This window comes from Ochlerotatus camptorhynchus, unplaced genomic scaffold, assembly GCF_037179485.1.
Source record: "Ochlerotatus camptorhynchus isolate MF236.1 unplaced genomic scaffold, CSIRO-AGI_Acam_v1.1 ptg000308l, whole genome shotgun sequence".
Lineage (NCBI taxonomy): Eukaryota > Metazoa > Arthropoda > Insecta > Diptera > Culicidae > Ochlerotatus > Ochlerotatus camptorhynchus.
In genome coordinates, this window is record NW_027040796.1 from 329191 (window position 1) to 353341 (window position 24151).

Below are 24151 nucleotides of genomic sequence, written 5' to 3' on the forward strand. Positions count from 1 at the left end.
TATCATTTTTGTTATACATTATTACTAAAAATGTTGTGATCATAGACTTACTAAAATGAAGTAAAGCTGTTTCTTTAAAACAGATTGTCATGTCTTAAAAACGTTTGCGTTAATTGTTGTTGTTGTTTTACAAAAAAGGCATATTTTAACGCATTTCATAAATAGCTTTCTTATTATAAACCTACAAAATAGCCGTCAAAGATATGGAAAAACCTGGAAAACTCAGGGAACTTTATTTAGCCAAATGAGTGAGGGTGTAGATAGAGAAAGACGATTAAACGTCAAAAAACTCTATACCTGGTCGTCAACTTCGAATTGTTGAACAATTAGAAAAAAAAAATCACGTAAATGTTTACAATAGTGGCAGATTACAAGAAAAAGTTACTTTAGTGACTTGGCCTTAAAAAAGGAGACTTTTTAGTGACTGGCTTGAAAAAAGTGACCAAGTCACTAAAAAGTGACTCGCTACCAGCCCTGATATTAGTTCTTTCTGGAAATTTGTTCATGAAATAACACAGAGTTCATTTCAGAATTCTTCTAAACTAAATTTGAAATTCTTTCTGGAAGTCCCTTGATTTTTTTTTATAACAGTCCAGAAATTGTCTGTAGAACACTCAAAAAAATTCTTAAAAATGCATCCTTAGATTCTCTTTGAATTTTAAGCTGGAGCTTCAATTGTTTTGAAGATTCTCGACCAACCAATTGAAAATGGTCTATTTGGGTTAAATTCTCCCGCAGAGAATTGTCTTCAAATTTTGCACCGAATTATCTTAGAGTTCTCTCTAAATTGGATTGATTAACTTCGAAAAATATACCGATTTTTATACATCATCTGATTTATCGATCCCGTAGACATTCATGTCGATTTTTAAATCAAGATTTGAATTTTTGATTGTTGACACTAAATCTATTCGTTGACAGCTCGCTCCCATACAACTTTTGGATTTTGGTTCCGTTATTAATGCAAATAACGAATATGTATTTACCTCAATACCCCTAAAAAACCTAATTATTATGGAAATTGCATGGGATTCTCATTTAAATTCTCTATAAATTCCATTCGAAATGCGCTAGGAATTATCTTCGGAACTTCCTTATAGATCTTGGCAGAATTATTTTGGAACTGTCGCTCAAAATTCTCTACCCTTTTTTATTCACGAATCCTAGAATCCTCTTCACTCTTGGCAGTTCTAGTAAAAACTCTATTAGATATTTTCAGGAGTCAATCCTTTTTAAAAGTTATCTGATCATAGAAACGCTTTCGTCGTGGTTTCAAGGAGTTTTGGATCCTGATGAATATAGGCGTCTATTCTTTATTTCCTTATACGAGTTTTTGAAGAAAAAACTCAAACTACGCGATTTTTTCCATTTAAATTTGTAGGCGAGACTGCAACGAACTCATGAGAATATTTTGCATAATGCTAGAAAATCCAGAGAGTCCCTTCGACTGTCATAGAAATATTGAAACTCTTCACGAAGATGTCCTATAATTTAGAGCTGATAATCAATAAAGTGTATTCCTCGTGTAATGGATGTGCCATACTCTATACATGTGTTGGAATGACAATATGCAACATAGGACAACATTATGAACATATCTTACAATGAACGTGAGCGAATGTACGGAAAAGCTTATCCATGAATGACATCATAAAAGATCGTACGGAGAAAAGAGAAAACCAAAAAAAAACTCAGTATACAGCTTCCTACCTATAGCAAACCGAAACCCGGTAATCGGATCCGCTACTCGTGTGTGTACACACGCGGTGTACACGGCTCTAATCGTAATCGTAAGAAACCAACCAACGTAAACAAAATCGATCGAAACATTAATACTGCCAATCCAATTACCTTTCAGTCGGTCCAGACGATGGTATGTTGTTATCCATTTAAAAAGGCAGCAGGCTAAACAGGGGGCAGGAGCTCTAAATCCGGTTTCCGAATAAGGTAGAATTCTGCGATTGCCCGTGCCCGTGTTTCTGCACGAAGGCGAAATCGGTCCAATCAGTTGTAGTAGTAGTTGGTAGGATATTCCAGAATTGACGACAGTGTAATTAAGATCGATATGTGCGATGACATATGCAGCCAAATACACTTTGGGTTGTCTTCTTCTCTTGGGTTATATACTTGGGTACTTTGCACACTTAAAACACGCCACTTTCCGAGAGGAGGGGGTTTAATACAACGGGGAAAACCCCCAAACCCGATAAAACTTTGAGGCACAAGAAACTCTTTTCGATTTATTTTTTATTCCTTCACCGCGCGTACACACTAATAACTCTGGCAGACTGCTCACTTTTTCCTTCCACTCAATACACGTTACGATTTCGCTGTGTAAATCTTCTCCAGTGCTGCTGCGGCTGCAGCGAGACAGCCAGCCAGCGGTGGGGCAAACAACACACGGATACACACTACAATTTTTTTTCCTACATCTCTTTCTTCATATTTTTTCACATCTTACTCATTTAGCTCATTTGCTCGCACAACATTTTTTTTTTCTTCCTTCATATAAATTTTGCTTATATTCGATATCTCTTCACTCGATTTCCACCTGGTGGGGGCTAATTGTGCGGGGAATTAGTCGTCGGAAAATTTCACTTTGTGGTCTACATTTTCTCCTCCATCGAACTCAACATCCGGACGACGATGACGGGGACCAACGAGGGTGCGATAATCCGTCAACGTATTCACTTGCTTCCGCTAATCCGTAAAGGGACGATGTTTCACAAATAGCATTAAAAATTCAACTTTCTTCTTGGAATCGCTACGGAGAGGACCCTCCCGCCGCAGTGGCTGGGTTTGGAGGGGTGAGGGTGGAAAACCCTTTTTTTTTCTTCAATTTCTCTGACGAAATTCCAATCTTGAATCTCTCACTGTTAAAGCAAATCACACTCACTACTTCTTCACACTCGATACGACGACGACGACGACGACAACAACTAGACGTTTCATGGATCGCGATGGACTGACTGAGGAGACTCGTCGAGCTCGCTCCACACGCATTCACCGATGGATGATGGAAGGCACAAGCATTGCGCTCTGCTCTACCATCTTTCCACCAATACACGACAGCTCCTACGTACGATCAGCATTGTCACATTCATTGTTGTTGTTGTTGTTATACAATGGTCGTCGTGATACCATGATCACTTGCTGCACGCACACTCTTCGCCAAAGCCAAAACACACATCCACACCGCACCGAGAAAATAATTTCCTTTTTTCCTTGCCTGGCTGCTGATGATGGAGTTTTCGTCGGTGTTTATCTGTTTACACGGAAATAAACATCACAGAACTACTCACACATGTATCTAGCTGCGTGCGGCGGAGCGGACCACAATCTCGGAAAACATCATCATCACTCGGACGGCTGTTGTAGTCATCATCCTGCTTGCTGTTGCTGCTATTATAGCGGTCTTTTCTCTGTCTGGTTGATGGAACGGCCTGCTGCTACCATGGATGCTGTTGGTTTATCTACATTGGTAGGAGAGAAAAAAAAGCACAACGTCAGGTTCACGATGAGTGGGTCCATTTTTGGGAGACTGACTGCAGCAAAATGATTTTTTTTTCGGAAATGGAGAACAGATAGTTTATTATATGATGTTATCCAAAGTCGGTACTCTATTTCAAAAATAAAACTTCCTGACACAGTTCGGGCTCAACTATCCAGAATAATCGAATTTAAAAAGACTGAAAAATTTTGCCAAAGACAGCAACCTTCTATCTAGTCGAGGTGTTATGTTAAAGCAATTAGAAGTTAAATGGTAAGCTATAATAGTCGTCTGGTAAGAGAACTCTGAACTAAACTGTTCATCATTCAATAGTTCCGGTCAGTGCCGTATTAACGATAGGGCAATGGTGAGCTGAAGCCAGGGCCCCCAATTTGGAAGGGGCCCCCGGCTCAGGGACACCAATCATATCCTTCTCAATAATATATTTCAAGAAATTAATCGTTGGTTAGTTTTTGTATCGAACACTAAAGCGTTGAAAACTTGAAACAATATCCGCTTTCGACTTTCGCTCTTACCGTTCCCACCTTAGAATGTATCCGGAGCAAATTTTGATTAGGGCGAATCTAGCAATATGTAAACAAATCTCGATTACTTTTTCGAAGGGACGTATCTACTTTTCTAAACAATTTATTTGTTTCGGTTTGGTGTAACTGGTAGCTTGCCCCGCATACTAACACTACTATCAGGTAGGGGAAAATTTCCCCTATATGATGGTAGTCTTAGCATGCGTGGGCGAGCTACCAGTTACGCCTAATCAACGATCAAATGCATTGTTTACAAAATCTGATACGTCCCTTCGAACAAGTAATGAGTTGTGGGTATTTGTTAGTAGATATTGGCATGCTCCGTCTGTTTGTTCAAAATATCTGCATGTTTACATTTTGCTAGGTTCACCCTAATCACAATTTACCCCGGATATCTAATAGCGAATTTGTTTATTATCAGTGTGAAACCGAACATTTTGTCAGTGCGAACCTCAACCTGCGGTAGGTTTTAAAAGCAAACGATCAAACTGACGTTTGTTAGAAAAGAAGCAGAGCCGATCTTGATATCCGATCCAGGTTGGAACTGAATAATAAAAAAAATCTCTATAAGGCTTGGCTTCAATGACACTTCTTTGGATGTTCACTTTTGACTTCTTTGATCTCATGCTTCCAGCTGATCATGTTTACATAACAAACTCAGCTGGGAAATTTATTTGCGCTGAAATGGTAAGAGTTCTAAAAGCCACAGAAGATTTTGGCAGCTTCCACATTTCGTCAAAAAAGTCTTAATAATATTCATAGAAAACGCAATAACATAAAAATAAATTAAGAGCTTTGAGTGTGTTGGTTTATTTTCTTTTAATTCCGTTATAGTTGTTTATCTTTTGACAGACATAAAAATTAATTAAGAGCTTTGAGTGTTTTGGTTCATTTTCTTTTAATTCCGTTATAATTGTTTATCTTTTGACAGACAAATAAAAATAAAAACTCTCACATATTCTGTCAGATTACAGAAGAACATTAGGTACCGCGGCCAAAATATTACGGTCTTCGACAAAGTTGCTCGGTTTACAAAGCACCGGTTTTTTTTAAGGTTTCTGTTTAGTTAGCTCTATTTAAAAGATAAAACCGAGTGCATTCTAGGTGGTGGGAACTAGAATACACTCAATTTTATCTTTTAAATAGAGCGTCCTAGGAAGAGGGTCTCTTGATTAAAGTTGTGCATTGCATAATATTAAGTACGCCAGATTACCCATCATAGGTCTAAATTCTTCATTATTGATGATTTTAATGCAAAACACCGCTCATGGAATAATGCTCAAAGAAATTCCAATAGTAATATTGATGGTTATTCCGAGAGTCGAAGTGACTTTTGTCACTAGTGAAGTGAGAAAAGTCACGTCGTGGTGACGTGACTCTCCATTTGATTTGCACAGAGAGTCACGTCACCACGACGTGACTTTTCTCACTTCACTAGTGACAAATGTCACTTCGACTCTCGGAATAACCCCCATTCTGTTTGATTATTGTTCTGCAGGTTATCACATTATACAATATCCAAACAGCCCAACATGCGTTTCGTCAACAAGAAATCCCTCAATTATTGATTTGGTCTTAACTGATTCATGTCAACTTTGTAGCCAATTGGTTACTCATACTGACTTCGGTTCTGATCACCTTTCAGTAACTTTTGAGACTTCCCAAGAAATAATTTTGGAGCAATATCGAAAATTTATGGAATATAACTTCAAATATTTCTTTGCAATCCAAAGATGATGTTAATTATGCTCTTGAAACTCTACTAGTTCTATAGTTGAAGCAAGAGCTGCCTCAATACCAAAATGCGAGGTTAAATTCGATTCAATTATAATAGACGACGATCTTCAGCTCTTGATCCGTCTGAAAAATGTCCGTAGGAGGCAATATCAAAGAACACGCGATCCTGCCATGAAAATTTATCTGGCGGAAACTGCAAAAACAAATTGAAAATAGATTATCTGTCCTGAGAAACAAAACTTTTGAAAATAATGTTTCGAAATTAGACCCGAGTTCGAAACCCTTTTGGAAGCTCACATATTTTTTGAAAAAAAAAACCCAAAGCCTTTTTCACTGCTATTTGCATTCACTCTGCAATGCTCATCAAATTATTATTAATTATTGCTGAAAATTCACTTAGAGTTCACCTCATCATGCACTTAATATTATCCTGAAATTCATATGGAATTATCTTAGGAATATGTTTTAGTTCTGCTAGGTAATCCCAACAAAAAATTGAAAATCTGCTCTCTTAATAATTATCGAAAAAAATCACCGGAATATCCTTGGAATATCCTCGAATTCCCCTTGAAATTTTCCTCAGAATTTTTAAGGAATATTCCGAAGAAATCCTTTGGTATTATTCTCAGAATTTTCATTGAATATATTTTTGAATTACCCTTCAATCTTGCAATTTCCCTTGGAATTCAACTCACAATTATGAAATTATTACCTAACAAATTACTTACAATTCTCATAACAAATCCCGTAGATTTCTCCTTGTGAGATTGGATTTTTTTTACTGAATTCATTTGAGATTCTATAGGAATTATACTCAGATTTAATTGCAATCCTGAATCTTCTTGACATTATTCTCAGAATCATGCTTGGCATGCACAGTTGTACACACCAACTGGTCATTTGTTGATAACTTTTCACTCAGTTATTGAAAATTGATTTTCTTTAAAGTAATTGATAGATTACGATCATAGCTTACTATAGATATGCAAAGAGTAGGTAAATCTTAACATTTGAATCTACAATGAATTTTTACACTTAAAGTCCAAGATGTGCAGCGAGCACCTAGGTACCTATTACAAACTTAAACTTTATTCTATCTACTGCTTCAAACAGAACTATGTTTTGTCAACTGTGTGCAAAGTTATTAGCAAATGAGCAGTTCGTGACCAAAACTGTGTATAACAAGCATGCTCAGAATGACATTAGAATTCTCCTTTGTATTACCTTGAAGTTCTCCTCAGAATTATCATGGTGTAATCCTCCTTCTCGTCCAAATTTTCACATAATTCCTTAAGAACTAACTTCAAAACCTGTTGCGATAAGCAATACTAATTTTGATCCTATTCAGGGTTGAATCCTATAACAACATTACTTAAATGTTTTTCTAAATCTGTCCACAAATTTTTACAAAGGTTCCTGGATGGGTATAGAATAAGGGTTCTACTTTCACTTTCATTTCAACATTTGGGTGACCCAATTCTGAGAAAATCAGTCATGATTATACGGTTCCGGGTCATTTGGTCGAATTCCGAACAACAAAACTCCAAAGAACTGCTCATGTTTGAAAAAAGGAAAAATCTCTTAAAATTGTTAAAATAATTTTTAATTAAATTTTAAAACAAGCTGCGTTTACTGAGCAAAAAAAAATAATAAGATCATCAAAACTCCAAAGAACTGCTTACGTTAAAAAGGTTGCTAAAAAAATTCCAATTACATAAATAAAAGCTTATCTTTAAAAGAATAATGAATCCATCGACAATATAAAATTTCAGTTTTATACATAGGGGAAATGTATGTAATGTCGGCCTAAGTGTCCCTAATTTGGGCCCATACATAAATCAAGCAATCGACTAAATTTTCAAGAGCAACCAAAAATATCCATTAGTACCGTCCCAATCACGCGTTCATCTAGATACAATTGATAAACAGCAGATTTGGGCGATGGGCCCAATCTTAGATCCATAGGCCAACATTAGAGCCATTTCCCCTACAATTTAACAAAAAACTCCATATTTATAATGTCAAAAATCCAAAATTGTGGAAAGTAAAAAAAAGTCCACAGGGCTGCCATTTAGGAATCTAGTAGTGTTCAAAAAGTGGAAATCTCTTTTCAAGTATTCGGCCAAATGGCCGGACACTTATTTTTTTTTCCTTTGGTTTGTTTTTTCCGTCGATCTTGTTTTCCGTGCTGAGCACCAATGCTACCAACGTGCCAGGAAGGCAGCTCCCACACCTGGACCCTACCTATCGACCCATCAACTTATGAACCGGGGACCAACGGCTTTACTTCCCATCCGAAGGAAGGCGTGATCAGAGATCTTATGCCTCAGAACATCCCGGCGGCGCCGACTGGGATTGAACCTAGGCCTGCTGGGGTGAGAGGTAATCACGCTTACCACTACACCACCGGCGCCGTTAGCCGGACACCTATTATATAGAGTGAGTTTTAGAAAATGTTGTAATTTAAGGTAGAGTTTTAGTATACAATTAAAAAAACATATTTAGCAAAACACCTACCTTTCAAATGACCTTTAAAGCGTTTAAATTGGACGTAAAATGACAGAGGTATGAAGAAAAACATTGTCATGTATTTTTTCCGGGGTGTCCCCAAACTTTTTATCGGGAGTGTATCTCCCCTAATAAAAATTTTATGGTTGATTTGCTTAAAGACGTGTTTGGGATATCATCCAAACCATTTGTGGAATAGTTCAATAATTTGGGTTATCGTTCGTGTATGGTAATTTTTTATTAGGGTCTAGAATTCATTCTGAAATCTGTTCAAAATTGCATTAGGAAAAAATGAAAAATTCTCGAAATTGTTCTTCAGTGTCTGTATCCTGACAATCTAGTCCAGTCCAAGTGTCTTAACGTTTTTGAAAGAGAGGAGAAGTAAATTTTTTGCCAATATGGTATTGAAGATCACGGGTTTATCCCGGCTTTTTTTTCAGTGACATCGAGTTTCCGGCATTTTCTCGGTTTCATAATTTCCCGGTTAACCGTTCACCATGATTATTGTATTTTGCAGTTGAAATTGGACACCTCAAAGGTGCAGACTCACAAATAAATGGGAGCTTTGATGATGTATCGTCTTGGTTTCTTCTGCGTACTTTTCAGTTCGTTAGTTTAATGAACTTCCAACTAGGAACTAAACATAATGTAGCACTGTAACAACTTTTATTTATGAAGAGCTTTGAGTGTATTGGTTTATTTCCTTTAAATTCCGATACGCGTATTTTGTCTACTACTTACATACTTCATCAGTGCCAAATACTCAACCAGGGTGCCTTCCATTCATTTTGACTAAAAAAATGTTTTATGAAATTATGGAATAATAAGATATTATGATGATATTTTGTATATGTAAGTAATAAGAAAAGATTGTAAAGTTTGTGTTTCACACATCAAACCTGCAAATTTAGCTTTGACAGAGTCACAATGAACGTTTTTCTCTTCGCCTCTTCGCGAAGAGTGGGTGAGATAAATTACAAAATCGCTTATTGCGACTCTCATGTAGCAAAATTGGCAGGTATTTTGTGTCAAACACAAACTTAACAATCTTTTCTTGCTATTTACATAATCAAAATATTTTCATAATATCTTATTATTCCATAATTTCTTAAAACATTTTTTTAGTCAAAATGAATGGAAGGCACCCTGTACTTAACACCACTTGGCAATGATGAAGTTTGCAAGTAGTAGACGAAATACGCGTATCTGTCAAAAGATAAGCAATTATAACGGAATTTAAAGGAAATAAACCAACACACTCAAAGCTCTTCATAAAGGGATTCCGTTAAGAGGTTCGACAAATTTAAAAGATTGAACTTTTATTTATTTTTTAAATTAATTTTTCATTGCCATTCAAGCAGAATGTAAAAAAAGTGACTTTTTGTCGAAAATAGGGCCCTAAAAAGGGACTCGCTATCAGCCCTGTAGTTTCTGAAAAGGCAATCCAGTTTCCAACAACTTTGTCTCAGACGTCATTTCCATGGTGACCAGCAAATCCGATTAGCAATTTCCAGTTTTCCCTGAATTTCCCGGTTATGCCATACATTTAAATTAGGCATACAATTGAATGCTTTTGAGCCGAAGAGTTCACTAGGTTAAATGGGTCATTACTAAAAAACATTTTTTCCTGGATCTTGAATTTGGTTCATGTTTTAACTGCCTTGGAAATTCGCTCAAAACTCTGTATTTACATTTCCATTAGACTCATTTTCCTTCACAAATTTCTTCAGGGAAGTCTTCGAAGATAAATTTGATAACCTCTCTTAGAATCCCTTCTTCTTTTATTTTCTTTGCATTTCAAGCTTATTGCTTATCGCATATTAGCTTATTGCGTGCTCTCAACTTAGTGTACTCAGGGTTAATAGCAGTGTTAAGCAATAAAAATTGTAAATTAATGACCAAAATCATTTAAAAAAGTGATCAAAATGTGACTTAATAATTATCGTAAAACTTTCGGAAATAGAATCATGAAAGTTGGTTTTTCAGTCATCCCAAAAAGGCAAGCATCCCTATCTGTACACATTCGTCAATAGTTTGTTTTGCCAGATCTTGCTCAACTAGATTGACAATTAACAACACTGTGTAACACGACTTGCAAGAACAGCGATATTTTCAAAAATTCGAATTCCTAATCTAAGTTCAAAATCTTGATTTTTTTATAATTCTGTTCAGCTTGAGAATCTGTCAATGTTACTTAGGAACTAATGCAATGTTTGTCTGAATTAAAAAAAAAAACATTTGATAAATTTAATGATCGCAATCTTAAATACATTTCGTTGTGTGAGGGCAACTCTTACGCCAAAGTCACAAGTTCAAATCTCACCCCCGGATAAGTCACGAATAATCCAAGAGTGTTAACATGACTATGATAAAAAAAAACAAAATTTCGTTGTTCAACATTTGGAATATTTCTATTGATTTTGGCTCGTTCGAAAACCTCTCATGTTCCCGAATGTTGGAAATTTCTCTAGGTCCTGAATATTGAATATAAAATAAAACATTTTGAATCTAGCATGAAATAAAAACAAAAACAATGGCTCAGAATTATAATTTATTTTCAAATCAAGGATATTAATTTATTTTTCTGTGTCCAGGATCTCGAAAAAATATAAATGATTGCATCCCTCTTGGTATTTTTGACCGAATTCATTTGAGGTTCTATAGGAATTACAATCAGATTTAATTGTAATTCTCCTTAATAATCCCTAAAACTCCTCTTCTCATACGTGACGTAATTTACGTCCTAAGTAACATTGATCGATTACCTTCATCGACTTTCTCTTTCGATAATAACTTGGTTGCAGAATCGTTTCTTGTCGTGTTTGTCGTATTAGAAGCTAGATAATAGCTGGGAAAGTCTAAACATGGTGAGGATGCAAAGAGAAAGTCGACGAAGAGAATCTGTCAATGTTACTTAGGACCTAATGTCAGCTTGAATTATCCTCAAAATGTCCTTAAATTTTTCTTTTCTATTACCTTGGAGTTCTCCTCAGAATTATCATGGTATAATCCTCTTTATCGTCTCATAATTCCTTAGGAATTAACGTCAAAACTGTTATGAATTTTCATTAAACTTGAATTCTTTTAAATCCTATTAAGGATCTTAACATTGACATTTTTAAAGACAGGAAGAAGTAGATTTTTTTCCAATTTTGTTTTTCCCGGTACATCGTAGGGGAGAAGGATGTAATGTCGGCCTGAATGCCCCTAATTTGGGCCCATACATAAATTCAGCAATCGACTAAATTTTCAATAGCGACCAAAAATGTCCATTAGTACCGTCCCAATGACGCGTTCATCTAGATAAAATTGATAAATAGCAGATTTTTAGCGATGGGCCCAATCTTAGATCCATAGGCCAACATTAGAACCATTTACCTTATTTCCGTGATTTCCTGTTTTTCCAGATTTTTCGGTTCAATGGTCAACCTGATTATTGTATTATGCAGTTGAAACTGGACTGATGATGCATACTGAAATTTTTATTTTTGTTCGAATTTTGCATTGCAATTCAAGCAGGAATGTCGAGAAAAGTGACTTAAGTTACGTTTTGTTGAAAATAGGGACCTTTTAGTGACCACCCGCTATCAGCTCTGTGTACTAGATGCACTTCCACAATTGTTAATTGAGAGCTTGTCTGTAACATTTTTGCATTAGTATAATAGTGTGGATTGTACTACAATCATACTTTATTCCCAGACCGGACCGGGAATCGAACCCAGCCATCTCCAGCTGCACCTTTACAGACCATTGAAAATTTATTGATAAAAATCCGGAAATTCTCTACTGAAAAAAAAATTAATTCACTGTAGCTTCTTTCAATTTATTCACTTGAATTATCCTTGGAATTCCCATGCAATTCTCATCAGAACTGTCTTATTATTTTTTTTCTTCAGAATTATCATTGAGTTCTCCTTTATAGGGGAAATGGACGTAATGTCGGCCTAAATGCCCCTAATTTGGGCCCATACATAAATTAAGCAATCGACTAAATTTTCAATTGTTACCAAAAATATCCATTAGTGCCGTCCCAATGACGCGTTCACCTAGATAAAATTGATAAATAGCAGATTATTGGCGATGGGCCCGATCTTAGATCCATAGGCCAACATTAGAGCCATTTTGCTTCAAATTATCAAAAAATCTTTTCGAGATGCCCTTGGAATTATCTTCGGAATTCATTTAAAACTCTTCGCAGAATTCATTTGGAATTGTACTCTAGATGTTCTAAACGAATATCTCTTACAGTTCTTCCCAAAACTCTAACTAAATTTTCTCTGATAGACCTTGGTATTCTTCTTAGAATTTTCATTCCTTGCTTATGTAGTCCTGTCCAAAGGGCTTGATATTTTTTCAGTCTAAAATCATTTTTTTTCGGAGAGAGGACGAACTACACTCAGGTCTTAAAAAAACTACAAAGATTTTGATTTTTCATATGCTTTAATATTAGAAACGTTTAGAATTACATGCCAGTCCTACTACAGTGCTTTCCCGATTTTGTCAGCTTTTTTTTCACGATTTTGTCAGTCTGCAGATTTTACTAAATTTTTGAGTTTTTAAACATGGATTCTCAAACTCTACGCTATGAATAATTGTTATTCTTACCCTTCGCTGTAATGTGAATGTTAGGGGAAGCGGGGGTAAAATGTACATACGGGGTAAAAATAACAATTGACGATTTTAAGTGCTTTTTCATTCAAATATCAATCAATTCAACGCACAGGTCTTTCATCCAATGTACATTTTAATTCATTTGCATTAATATAATAAACTCCTACTAGGAATTATTCGTTTTGAATTGCTGTTTGCTGGAAAAAATCATTTTTACCACGGAAAACCTGTTTCTTTTTTTTTGCAATTGTAAAAAAGACATTGCTTCATTGTCAGCAACATTTATTCTTAGGAAATAAAAAATAACATCGTCAATTGAAAGGGACATAATCAGCTCTATCAGCTTTTGTTTTGGATTGTCGAAGAGGCAGTTTGGATTCCGGAAAGGGAGAGAGCCTAGAAGACGTCCAAACAGAATGAGGGTCCCTGACTACCTGTGCAGGATTCTCAGGAGTTACGTACAGAGCCTGGTTCTGGTGTACGAGACAGATATGGGACAGAGATCGATTAGAATCACAACGGGAATTCCACAAGGCTCCATCCTTGGTCCAACGCACGCCTTTGCCTTGAAGCGCGTGTTGAAATACCTGGGAGTGATGATCGATGACCGCCTTAACTTCAACAGCCACGTCGAATATGTCTGTGAGAATGCTTGGAAGGCCATCAACACAATAGCTAGAATCATGCTGAACAACTCTATTCCCAGCAATATCAAGGGGCGTCATCTGGCTCGATACTGAGGTATGGAGGTTCAACCTGATTTGCAGCACTGGAAACGAAGCAGAACCAAAGGAAACTGAGCAGTACGTTTCGGCTCATGGCCATGCGAGTCGTGAGTGCGTACAGAACCATGTCATCGGAAGCAGTATGCGCTATCGCCGGAATGATCCCTATCGATATCACCCGGCGGAGGACAGCGAGTGCTACAGTCGGAGAGAAGCCGGTAGAGTACGGAAAGTGGTGAAAGCGGAGTCTTTGGCAAAGTAGAAATAGGAGTGGAACACGGTGGATAACGGTAGATGGACACATCGGTTATTACCGATTCTTTTGACCTAGGTGAACAGAATACATGGAGCAGTCAACCACCACCGGACGCAGTTCCTGTCTGGCCACGGCTGCCTCAGGAAATACCTGGATCGGTTCGGACACGCAGCGTCACCCCTCTGTCCGGAGTGTGACAACGTGGATGAACCGCCGGAGCATGTGGTCTTCGACTGTCCAAGGTGCGAGACAGTGCGAAGGGAGATGCCTGTCCTTAACGTGGAGAATGTCGTCGATGAAATGTGTCCAGAGGAAGGCACTTGGGATGGAGAGAGGAGCAGCGATCTAGCAACGTCAGCTAGCACTGAGAGTATGAGAAGTGCCAGCCCCCTCGAAGTACATAGTCGCTTCAGCGTGGTCCCGGGGGATCCAGGCAGAGCAGAGAGTAAGGAATGAGCTTTAGTGGAACTACACTAGGCAACTAGTGGATACCACCCCGTGCCATACAGGTCGAGCTTTTTGCCACCCCCCCCCCCTCCCCCTCATTACCAATTTTGAAAATTTATTAGGTTTCAAGATCGCAATAAATTGTCAAAATCATGCTGCATAATTTAGATAATTTTAAGAGGTCCAGTGGCGTCACGTCTACATGTGAAACCTGTGCACGACACAGGTGTAAATAATTAAAACAAATGCATTTAGATTTTTATAGATTTTATGGTCACATTATAGCTGTACTTCTTTACTCCAGACAACAAGTGACCATGAATACACTATTTTAAAGTGTGGTTCAAAAAAATCTTCGATCTTGGTTTGCTTCAAAAAGGATTAAATTCAGTTCGGATGGTCTGCCTAATCCCTAATGCATTGATTCATAAGCATGTCGATAACACTACCATGACAAAACTCGTTAAAAAGTGCACCTGAAGAGGTCCAAAATTTTTAATATTCTTAAAAGTTTCAGAATTTTTAGATCTATCTTAGGACACTAAGCCGAATTGAATATCATGAAACTATCTAAACATATCTTAATTTCATAGAAGTACCAATGCAGTATTGCAGATATCGATGCTTGCTAAAATTACTCGCATTTTTTTAATTATTAGAACTTCGTTGATGTTCGCTAATCCACTTTTCGCAATTTTCAGGAACTTTCCATGATATATCACCTTTTAAACACTCACATTTTCCGAATATTCATATAATTTTTATTCCATTCCAGAAATTCTCTCGGAGCTTCGATGAATTACGAGTTTCTCGAAACATCTTTAAGGTTTCTGCAATTTCCTTGAAATTATTTGAGCTGTCCTTTGATTCTCTGATCTGTATTGATGTTCTCGGAGCTTCTCTGAAGCTATCTGAAGCTCTGTTCTGCTCTGAAATAAATGGAATTCTCGTAAACACCTTTCAACTTCAATGAAATCTCTGGACTGTGAAGTTCCAGAGATATTTCTAAGGTCTCTGTACTTCCCGGAAATTCTCGGAACATCTTAAGTGTTCTCGATTTCTTTTCTGCGCATCATGGAATTTTTCTAAACTCCGATATGAGATCCAATATATGAACTTGTGCATGGAATACGAAACTTCAAGGTATTGAATATTTTAAGATCTTAGACTTTCTAAAGTTAAGTGTTAAACTTTAAAATTGAAAGGATTTGATTGTAAATTTGTTTCTTTAAACCTAGTTGTCCATGTCTTATAAACGTTTACTTTAATTGCTTATAAACATGGAAATTATACGTTAAAGTTTTGGATAAACCTGGAAAACTTGAGGAATTCTCAGAAAGATGATTAAACATCAAAAAGCTCTATAGAAGCACAACATCTTCGAATTGTTCAAAAATTAGAACAAAATGTAGGCATTCATTGGACTATCAGATTCTAAATTCACGCTAAAAATATTGAAAATAGTTACCCAGAAAATTGGGCCTGGATTTTTTTTTAAACCTCAGAAAATTTGTGATCGATCTATGGCAAAAACTTGAAATTTTATGATCTGGCCTAATTTTGAAAGCTTCAATTGAATAAAATATCAAAATATTAGAATTGAATAAAAAATCAAAATATTAGTGATTCCGTCAGCATCAATTGGATAGTGTTAACATTTCCGACTGTTCGCAACTAACACAAATTTGTTACCAAATCAAGCTGTGATTTTATGTCAGTTTTTAAAGGCAAATCATTTACTCTCAAATTGATCGTAAAAAAGATTTTATTGCCTAAATTTGAAGAAATTAATCATGACACTTTAGTCGCTGATTTGAAAATAGTGACCTGTTACCAGTCGGGAAAGTATTACGCCAAACCTGTCTCCATTATCCGAAAAAAAAAATGCATTCTTAGGCCGACAACATAGTAGAAGCGATTCGAAGCGATTCGATTCGTTGGCAATAAGCGGAGCGCTTGCGTGAAAGCACCCTCTATGAGCGTTCTATGGGAATCGCCCAAACCAGCCATAGTGAAAGCGATGCGAAGAGGTGTAAAGCGTTCAGCAAAGCGACAGAGCTGTTCGTGTTGTGTTTTGACGCCTTCGAACGCAAGTGGACTGATTCTAGTGAGGAAAAATGGACACCGAAAATTTGAAGAAATATTTTGCACTGCGCGCGCGACTGTAATGTTTTCAAAAACGCTTTCACTATGTCATAGGTTGCTTCGCTTGCCGCTGCATTTCGCTTTGCCAATTGCTATCGCATCGAATCGCTTCGAATCGCTTCTACTATGTTGTCGGCCTTACACAGTCAGTTTTTGTTTTTGTTGTTGCTGCTAGTGCTGACGAATTTGACATTTTCGAAAACTCCATTCCGAAAACATGAACACAAACCACACAAACACACTAGCGCTGTGAAACACTTTCAGCAATAAAACACCATCAGGAGACCCCTTAACCCCAACACACTCACACTCAAATGCAATTGCGTTCGATCGCTGCTGATTCTGCTTGCGCAGGTATTCGTGCAACACCACCACTACTACTTCACTGAACTGGCCAACTCCGGGAACACCCGCCTCGATGCACAAAAAACACACACGCGTGACGGAGAGGAACAATCTACATACGGTTTCCTCACTCCTACACCGTTAAATGCTACTGCTGCGCTGCTATTGTTGCTGTTATTACTTCGGAGGTCTCTTTTTTTGGCCTAGCCTCGATATGAAAGGAAAAAAAAACTCATCACTCCCTACGAGAGAAAATTGTTCACTTTCCACACCGGAAAACACCTAAAAACGACGGGCCACTCCCGCTGGGAGAACGGTACCCATTCCGGAAGGCACTGCGGTACGCGATTCGCGACGGAAACTGGGGTTTCGACACAGACGACACGCACTTTTTTGAGTTCTGCTGCTGGACGACGGATCAAGGCGAGAACAACTCGCACGACACGACACGGACTTCTTGGATCTGGCTGGATTGAACGAGGAACGAACGAGCCACGGGATGGATGGGCTGAAACTGAACGGAACGAACACATAGGCGCACGATTGTGTCCTCCTCCGTGTGTGCGTGCAATGATGATCGATTGCTGGAAAAACTCGTTGACGAGGGTGAGAAAGCCGTCTCTTTCTAGCACTTGCAGAGATCGCGGTATTTTGGTGTGTTGTCTTGTTTTTACTGCAGGCGATAGAGATGGAATGTTCAGTAGACTGGTAGAATAATTCTATTCGTAAAACCCACTGGGCAGTACTCCACCAGGACCGTCATTGCGCGGTTTACCGTGTTGATATCAGATTATAAAATAAACGGAATAATTCAATCTTCTCCACTGATTTTGAAAGCTTAATAAATCAACTACATATTTTTCAAATAATTTACAGAACATTCACATAAATAATTACTTCCATATTTGATTTTATTATTGAATGAAATGGCGTTTGCTTTAGATGTTTATAATTTATGAATGAACGTTCAAATAAAACAACCGAAATTTCAATCTTAATACGTAACATATATTTGTCGCCTTCTCCAGAGTACAACGGATTTGCCCTGCCACACGCGCGAGCGCACTTCACTTGCCTTCCGACTTGATCTGGACAATTTTCCGACCAACCCAATCGTAATGGCCGCCTTCATCGCAATCGGTATCGCTGCTCTCCTCCGAGTCGGTGGACTCTCGATAGGAACCCAAGCCCGGAAGGATGCCGATTACTTGCATAGCACCACACTTCTTTAGCTTCTTGTTGGTTGTCGATTTGAGTTCTGGTGGCGAATCGCCAGTTGGCACTTCCTTTTGTTTATCATCTTTTTGGTCATTCTTTGTTGTTGTTGTTGTTGTTTCTGCTGCTGTAGTACTTTCATCCTCACGCTTCCGCTTCGGAACCACAACCCCCGCTAGGAACTTCTTCTGTGACATCCGATTCGATGCGATCGGTGCTTTGGCAGGCTTCGGTTTTGATATTTGCTGCTGAATTTGCTGAAAATTATGACACATGTCCTTCAGTCCCGATCATAAAAAAAAATCATCCCCAAAAGCCCTACCTCATCCATTCGCTTCTCCTGCAGGGAGGCCACCTTCTGCCGGAAGTCGGACATTTCCTTTGCTTCTTCCAGCTGTGCTTTTCGTTCGGCATTCATCTTGTTTTGGTCTACCAGGTCCAGAAATTCAACCTCATCGTCATCCAGTGTTTTGATCATGTTCTCTGTACAAATTTCAGTGGTTAACAGTTTAAATCCCAACAATTCCCTCAACCATTTTGTTTATCCTTACTAAGCTTGTGTGTCTCCTCGAACTCAAGGTCCTTTTTCTGTTTCTGTTCCTGCAGCCGCTCGTACAGCGACCGGGAGTCATATTCTTCCTCTGGGGCCTCTAAAACAGAAACACGTGTTTCAGCGATCCAAATGTATCTGAACAATGAAAACTTACCCTCAGGCTGGTCTGCGGTTCGCACTTTTTCCCATTCCTCCTGTCGTTTGCGGCGGGCCTCGGCCAGTTCCGTTTCTGTGACGAAGCCACTGCTCATTTTGATTTCTGATGAAGAGCAGATCCTATCACAGACGCATATAAACAATGCAAGTTTTTAGCCCCTCTGCATCGAATTTCTAGCTAGTTTTTGATACCTACCGGTTCAATAGAATCAAGTTGCTTGGTTAATTGAACTACAATACAATAAGCAAATAAATAGAAACGATTTTTGTGAAAATTCGATAAAATTCGACCGCAGCACAGCTCACGCAAACGCAATGTTTTGGACTTTTTGACGTTTTTCTTCTTCATCGTATGTTGCGTTACGAGAGTTATGTATTTCAAAGAAAGAACACGGCCAATGAGAATATTGTCTATTCGATAGAAATTCAGAAGGAGGGCGCAACTACCCGAATTCCTATTTAACTTGCGAAACGCACACTAAAAAAACTTCTCACATTACAGTAAATAAAATTCAGAATCTAAACGCGTAAGAAAACATTATCAGCTAATCTAGACACATCAATTTAGTCTGTTGACATTTCAAAGTATTTAATTCACCATTCTAATGTTTAAAACATCTTATATTCCATGTAATAAGCTCCCTTTTTATCGAAAGTGTTTTTTTTCTTTGAGTGTGCGTAAAACGTAAGTATTGTGAGGTACTTCTGATTAGCGTGTTGTTTTTGTTGTCAATTATTCTTCACAGTCTGAAATCAGTTTTGTCAATTTGCTCCTTGTTATTGTTTTTATCCGGTGAAAATGGACGGGTAAGTTTATTAAAAATTTACTATGAAATTTAAGACAATTAGTTTATCTTAATGTAGGGTTTATTTTTACAGTTCGTACGGACCGGAAGAATACCTTGAGGAAGAAGATGGTTATCAAGACGGCAACCCACTCGAAGGTACCAGCAACATCGACTCCAGTGCTGGTGGAAATGTTGACGATACGGACATGCCATCAGTACATCAGACAGCGACTCAGGAAATGAACTTTGACATTGAGTTTTCTGGATCGGATGATGAAGGAGTGCAGTCAAAATTCTGCTTCAATGGGATCTATGTTCAGCGTTTATATAAAAGCCAGCTGCGGCCAAAGGAAGTAACCCAAACACTTGTGAATGGGAATTCACTCGAGGAGATACTTCAATGCATTTGGAAACAAGCTTGCAAACTGGTACGTCGACAGGTGATCTTCGAAGAAGAAATTCCTCACTGGTCGGAAAAACAAGATCCAGAATTTGAGGACATCGATAAATTCGTTTCGCTACAAGATACGGTGAAGAAAAAGATCTATGCAACATCACGTATCACACCACGGCTGCTGGTGTCATGGAGGAGCAAATCTATTAAGATATTCGTGTATGCTTATTCCACGAATATTGAATCATTAGGTCAGTATCAATTAGTAATGCGAAGATTGATTGCACCTCAAAACCCTGACCGCTCAGGGGCGCATTCAACTAGGGATGACTCAGTATTAGCTAGTGAGCTACGAAGCAGTCATTCCCACATTGAGGGACACTTCAGTTCCTGGATGCTGTGGGCAAACTTGATCAATTCAGCTCCAGCCCACAACCGTGATCGAATGTTGCAAGCTGAATCTCCTCCTATCGAGTTGTCCAAATACTTTCGCTGGACTGGTGTCTCGGAAGCGGCTCGACTACAATCTGTTCATCGGAGTATGGTTGCTGCCCAAACAAATAATGATGCATGGTGCCGTGATATGACTGATCTTTCGAATGACTTAAACATGGCTCTTAATATCTTGCAAGGAATGAAACAGAAAATAGACAGCATGTCCGCCAGAGGATCGGTGAATTCTGAACTATTTACAGCGATGGAATCGGTTACGCGACCGGAAGAATCAAACCTTAGTCGTGAGATAGCCGAGAAGGTGACTGATTGCGAGGATGTGGATCATGCGGGATGATTATGAAAATAAGCCCGTTGTGTGGAATTATCACATGTACTCTTTTTTTTTATCAAAATATAACAAATATAACAATGCAACTGTTTTAAACATTCCTTTTATTCATCAAATATACGACTGCTCATGACTTTCATTCAGGAATAATATTGAAATCCATATATTTAGGGTCTTGGTCCAGACCTTTTTCTGCAAGAAAAACGCCCCCAGGTAAGTATCCACAGTATTCGAATATCTGCTTACACTCATAGACTTTGAATGCACTCATAGCTGCACAAACTTCTTTCAAAATGGAGCCAGTCTCTCGGTAATTCCTTCTAAGGTACGCCTTAATTAAGCCAAAGATAATCTCTATAGGGTTAAAAAATGGGCAATATGGTGGTAGAAATATCGGTATGATGCCAATAGAGCGAAAATATCTTATGATATTGGCGTCGCAATGGATGCGAGCACCATCCAAAACCCAAATAGAGTGAAACCCAGGATACCGTTGTACATGGGGATTATTTATAGCAAAGTTTCGACAACATCTGAAAAATTTATGCCGGTTGAATGTTCCTTCCGTCCAGAAACTATCTAGCATACCATTGATTCCTAGAAAACATAAGAAAGAAACCCTAGGCTTTCTACAGAATTCCCCGCGATAAATAAGTTTCTGGCCAACAACTCCGTAGCCTTTTTTGCGCAGCATATCCTTATTGTCAATACTAACCTCGTCTAGGAAAACCAGGTTAAACAAGTCCCATGGAACTGCAAGCATTTCCTTAACAAACCGGACTATCTCATCCTCTCTGATCTGGATAGCCCTTCTTTCGATAGTCTTCCAGGTCAATCCAGATTCATGCAATATTGTGCAAATAGATGACACACTTATCGATAGCAGAAATCGCTGTTGGAATCGCTGTTTCGCTTCGTCCAAAAACAAGAAAGGCTCGTTTTGATATAGGTTGACAAGCCAATCACGCATATCGGTGCTGAATTTCTTAAACACTTGCAGGCGCTGCTTCCTTCGGAAAATTCCATCTCGCTCGTACTTGAAGAACCACTCGTAAATAGTTGATCGGCATTTTCCATAAATGATACTAAGATCCTTCTTCGATATCCCGAGAAAATAATGGCCGTAAAGCGCATGATAAACCGTGTTACTGCTGGCGTGTTGACCACGAATATTCTGAATAATTATGTTAGATTTTGTGTTTGGCTTCATATTAAATAGAGGACAATTTTTAATCAAAAATCTTGTGCGATGGGATCAAGCTAACAAAAAAAAACATTATTTATTTGCAAATCCACCTGGTGACAACAGTAATGACAGAACTTTGACATTAACACGTCAAACCACATTGTCGCGACTGAACGTCGGGTCGCAAGTCGCGCTAGCGTGGTCCGGTTTAGTGGCGGCCCGACAATAACTTGCTGTGCATTGCGAAATAAAGTACACAGAAAAAAAAGTTGTTGAATATTACATCCAAACAGCTGCACAGAGATCATTCCACCGCCCGCATAAACGCGAACCATAAATTGACCTTACCTAAAATGGTAAAAAATTGTTTATAATCCCTGCTAAACTTTAACTGAAATGGTTATGGAACTTTACATGAACTTAATGATAAAGTTTCAACCTTATGTATTATGGTTTTTTGGAACTGGACCTTACAAATAATGGGTTGTTAAGAACCATTACCATTCCAAATTCTTGTTTTCTCCATACATTTTCAGAAAGAGAACTATATAAGAACGTTTTTACTTATGATTTGAGAACATTAATGGTAATGGTTATGGTAGTCAGTAAGGTCCATTAATGGTTTTGTATTATCGCTCAACTTTACGTGGAATATATCGTGAATTGGTAATCAGTAAATTACAGGCAACCAATTCGCGATATATTCCACATAAAGTTGATCGATGTTACAAAACCATTCGTGGACCTTACTGACTACCATAACCATTACCATTAAAGTTCTCAAACCATAAGTTAAAAGGTTCTAATATAGTTCTCTTTCCGAAAATGTATGGAGAAAACAAGAATTTGGAACGGTAATGGTTCTTAACAACCCATTATTTGTAAGGTCCAGTTCCAAAAAACCATAATACATAAGGTTGAAACTTTATCATTAAACGTTCATGTAAAGTTCCATAACCATTTCAGTTAAAGTTTAGCAGGGATTATAAACAATTTTTAACCATTTTAGGTAAGGTCAATTTATGGTTCGCGTTTATGCGGGCGGTCGTGTAATATTACATTGTACGATGTACATCGATTTTGTGAACAAAATTACGTCCATTGATGTAATATTGTATCTGTTCTTTGCTATTACATCATTATTTCATACATCAGTTTGAATTACGTTGATCGATATTACATTTTTTTTTGCTGTGTGGTTTAACCACCGGTGGAAACTAACGATTTTAAATTGGCTCACTACTTGACTAGCCTATTGGTCCCAAGTACATCTATAAGCGTACCCCATTTTAGTGGAAATTCTATTACTACACTATGTTTGTTTTGATTCGCTATGGAAGTTTGACAGATGTAATGAGGGGTTCGTGGATTTTCTTATGTTTCGAGGGGTAAGTCGATTAGCTTGGGACCGAAGATAGTACCAGAGCTGAGCCAAAAAGTTGAACACGTTTCTTCGGGACCTTCGTGTCTTAGGGTTACCTCTACACACAAAGAAAATTCGTTGCTAAAATTAAAAAAACCATGGGTGAAATTGAAAGTTTGCGTTGGTTCTTTTTGGTACACACAAAGAACAAATATTGTTGCTATAAAAATAATGCAATTCTAAATTAAAAAAATTCCAAATTGTGTAGTTTTAACATTGAAAATATTCCAAACGAAAGTTATTTTTTTTTATTTAAAAGTGCTTCTTTTACTTTTGGACTCGTAATTTTAAAAGTGATTTTTTGAAATAAAAGTTGTTGAACTATCAAAAATACCTCTTCATTGCGATGTTTTTGGCAGCACTAGACTTCAGTTTGACGAGCGACACAAAACAAGGCGAAACAGCTTCCAATTGAATGGAGTTTACACTTCACTCACTTTGCTTCCACCCCAGCTTCCACCGGATTTACCAGGCAGAAAATCATTAAGGTGAGAATTTTTGGGACTGATCGCATAAATAGTTTTCATTCATTTTAATTTAGCAGAACCGGAACCGGAAAGCTAACCGGGATGCAGATTATCACTTTCAGGTTCCGACATTCTTGAAGATGTTTCGCAGGGCCAATGTTGGACTTCATCATAGTTCAGAGCACCAGATTTGGACAAACTTGACTCAACGGATTGAATTCATCTAGTATCCAGGTAATTATGCATTACATTATCCAGGAAGCAACCCACCGCCACGACGTCTTTGAAAATCGGGTAGTCATAATGATTTATTCACAGACAAACAGACGTAACTCTTCATTGTGCATCTTCGTTCATGCATTTAACGGTTGATTTG

General features: G+C 37.9%; 4 protein-coding genes across 11 annotated transcripts in view; 1 reads left to right on the top strand and 3 right to left on the bottom strand.

Annotated features, from left to right (window-relative positions):
* RhoGEF2 (Rho guanine nucleotide exchange factor 2) overlaps nucleotides 1–2115 on the bottom strand; it is a 289609-nt gene extending 287494 nt beyond the window's left edge. For 6 of the 8 annotated variants that reach the window (XM_065229135.1, XM_065229131.1, XM_065229129.1 and 3 more), the window contains exon 1: nucleotides 1852–1986. In XM_065229135.1, coding sequence (XP_065085207.1) covers nucleotides 1852–1889 — 38 coding nt within the window. In that variant the 5' untranslated portion in view covers nucleotides 1890–1986. Of the gene's footprint in view, nucleotides 1–1851 lie in introns of all 8 variants that reach the window. The other 2 variants (XM_065229133.1, XM_065229132.1) reach the window with 2 other exon arrangements.
* Nucleotides 2116–17829: 15714 nt separating this feature from the next.
* Nucleotides 17830–19044, bottom strand: LOC135707352 (PSME3-interacting protein). The gene is made up of 5 exons (XM_065229168.1): nucleotides 18930–19044; nucleotides 18732–18853; nucleotides 18576–18674; nucleotides 18347–18507; nucleotides 17830–18281 (listed from the first exon to the last, which is right to left on the bottom strand). The coding sequence occupies exons 2-5, from the start codon at nucleotides 18826–18828 to the stop codon at nucleotides 17877–17879; spliced, it is 762 nt and encodes a 253-aa protein (XP_065085240.1). The 5' UTR covers nucleotides 18829–18853; nucleotides 18930–19044; the 3' UTR covers nucleotides 17830–17876.
* A 141-nt stretch (nucleotides 19045–19185) lies between these two features.
* Nucleotides 19186–20826, top strand: LOC135707354 (uncharacterized). Its single transcript, XM_065229170.1, has one exon. The coding sequence runs from the start codon at nucleotides 19728–19730 to the stop codon at nucleotides 20703–20705; it is 978 nt and encodes a 325-aa protein (XP_065085242.1). The 5' UTR covers nucleotides 19186–19727; the 3' UTR covers nucleotides 20706–20826.
* Nucleotides 20737–22095, bottom strand: LOC135707353 (uncharacterized). The gene has a single exon (XM_065229169.1). It carries the CDS (start codon nucleotides 21907–21909, stop codon nucleotides 20836–20838), a length of 1074 nt encoding a protein of 357 aa, XP_065085241.1. The 5' UTR covers nucleotides 21910–22095; the 3' UTR covers nucleotides 20737–20835.
* Between the last annotated feature and the right edge of the window lie 2056 nt (nucleotides 22096–24151).

Excerpts from the sequence above, each read along its gene's own strand:
- LOC135707352 (XM_065229168.1), bottom strand. The coding sequence starts at position 18,828 with ATGAGCAGTGGCTTCGTCACAGAAACGGAACTGGCCGAGGCCCGCCGC. Across the intron at positions 18,675-18,731 it reads AACCGCAGACCAGCCTGAGG|AGGCCCCAGAGGAAGAATAT; the intron begins GTAAGTTTTCAT and ends TTTCTGTTTTAG. Across the intron at positions 18,282-18,346 it reads AGGAGAAGCGAATGGATGAG|CAAATTCAGCAGCAAATATC; the intron begins GTAGGGCTTTTG and ends CATAATTTTCAG.
- LOC135707354 (XM_065229170.1), top strand. The coding sequence starts at position 19,728 with ATGCCATCAGTACATCAGACAGCGACTCAGGAAATGAACTTTGACATT.
- LOC135707353 (XM_065229169.1), bottom strand. The coding sequence starts at position 21,909 with ATGAAGCCAAACACAAAATCTAACATAATTATTCAGAATATTCGTGGT.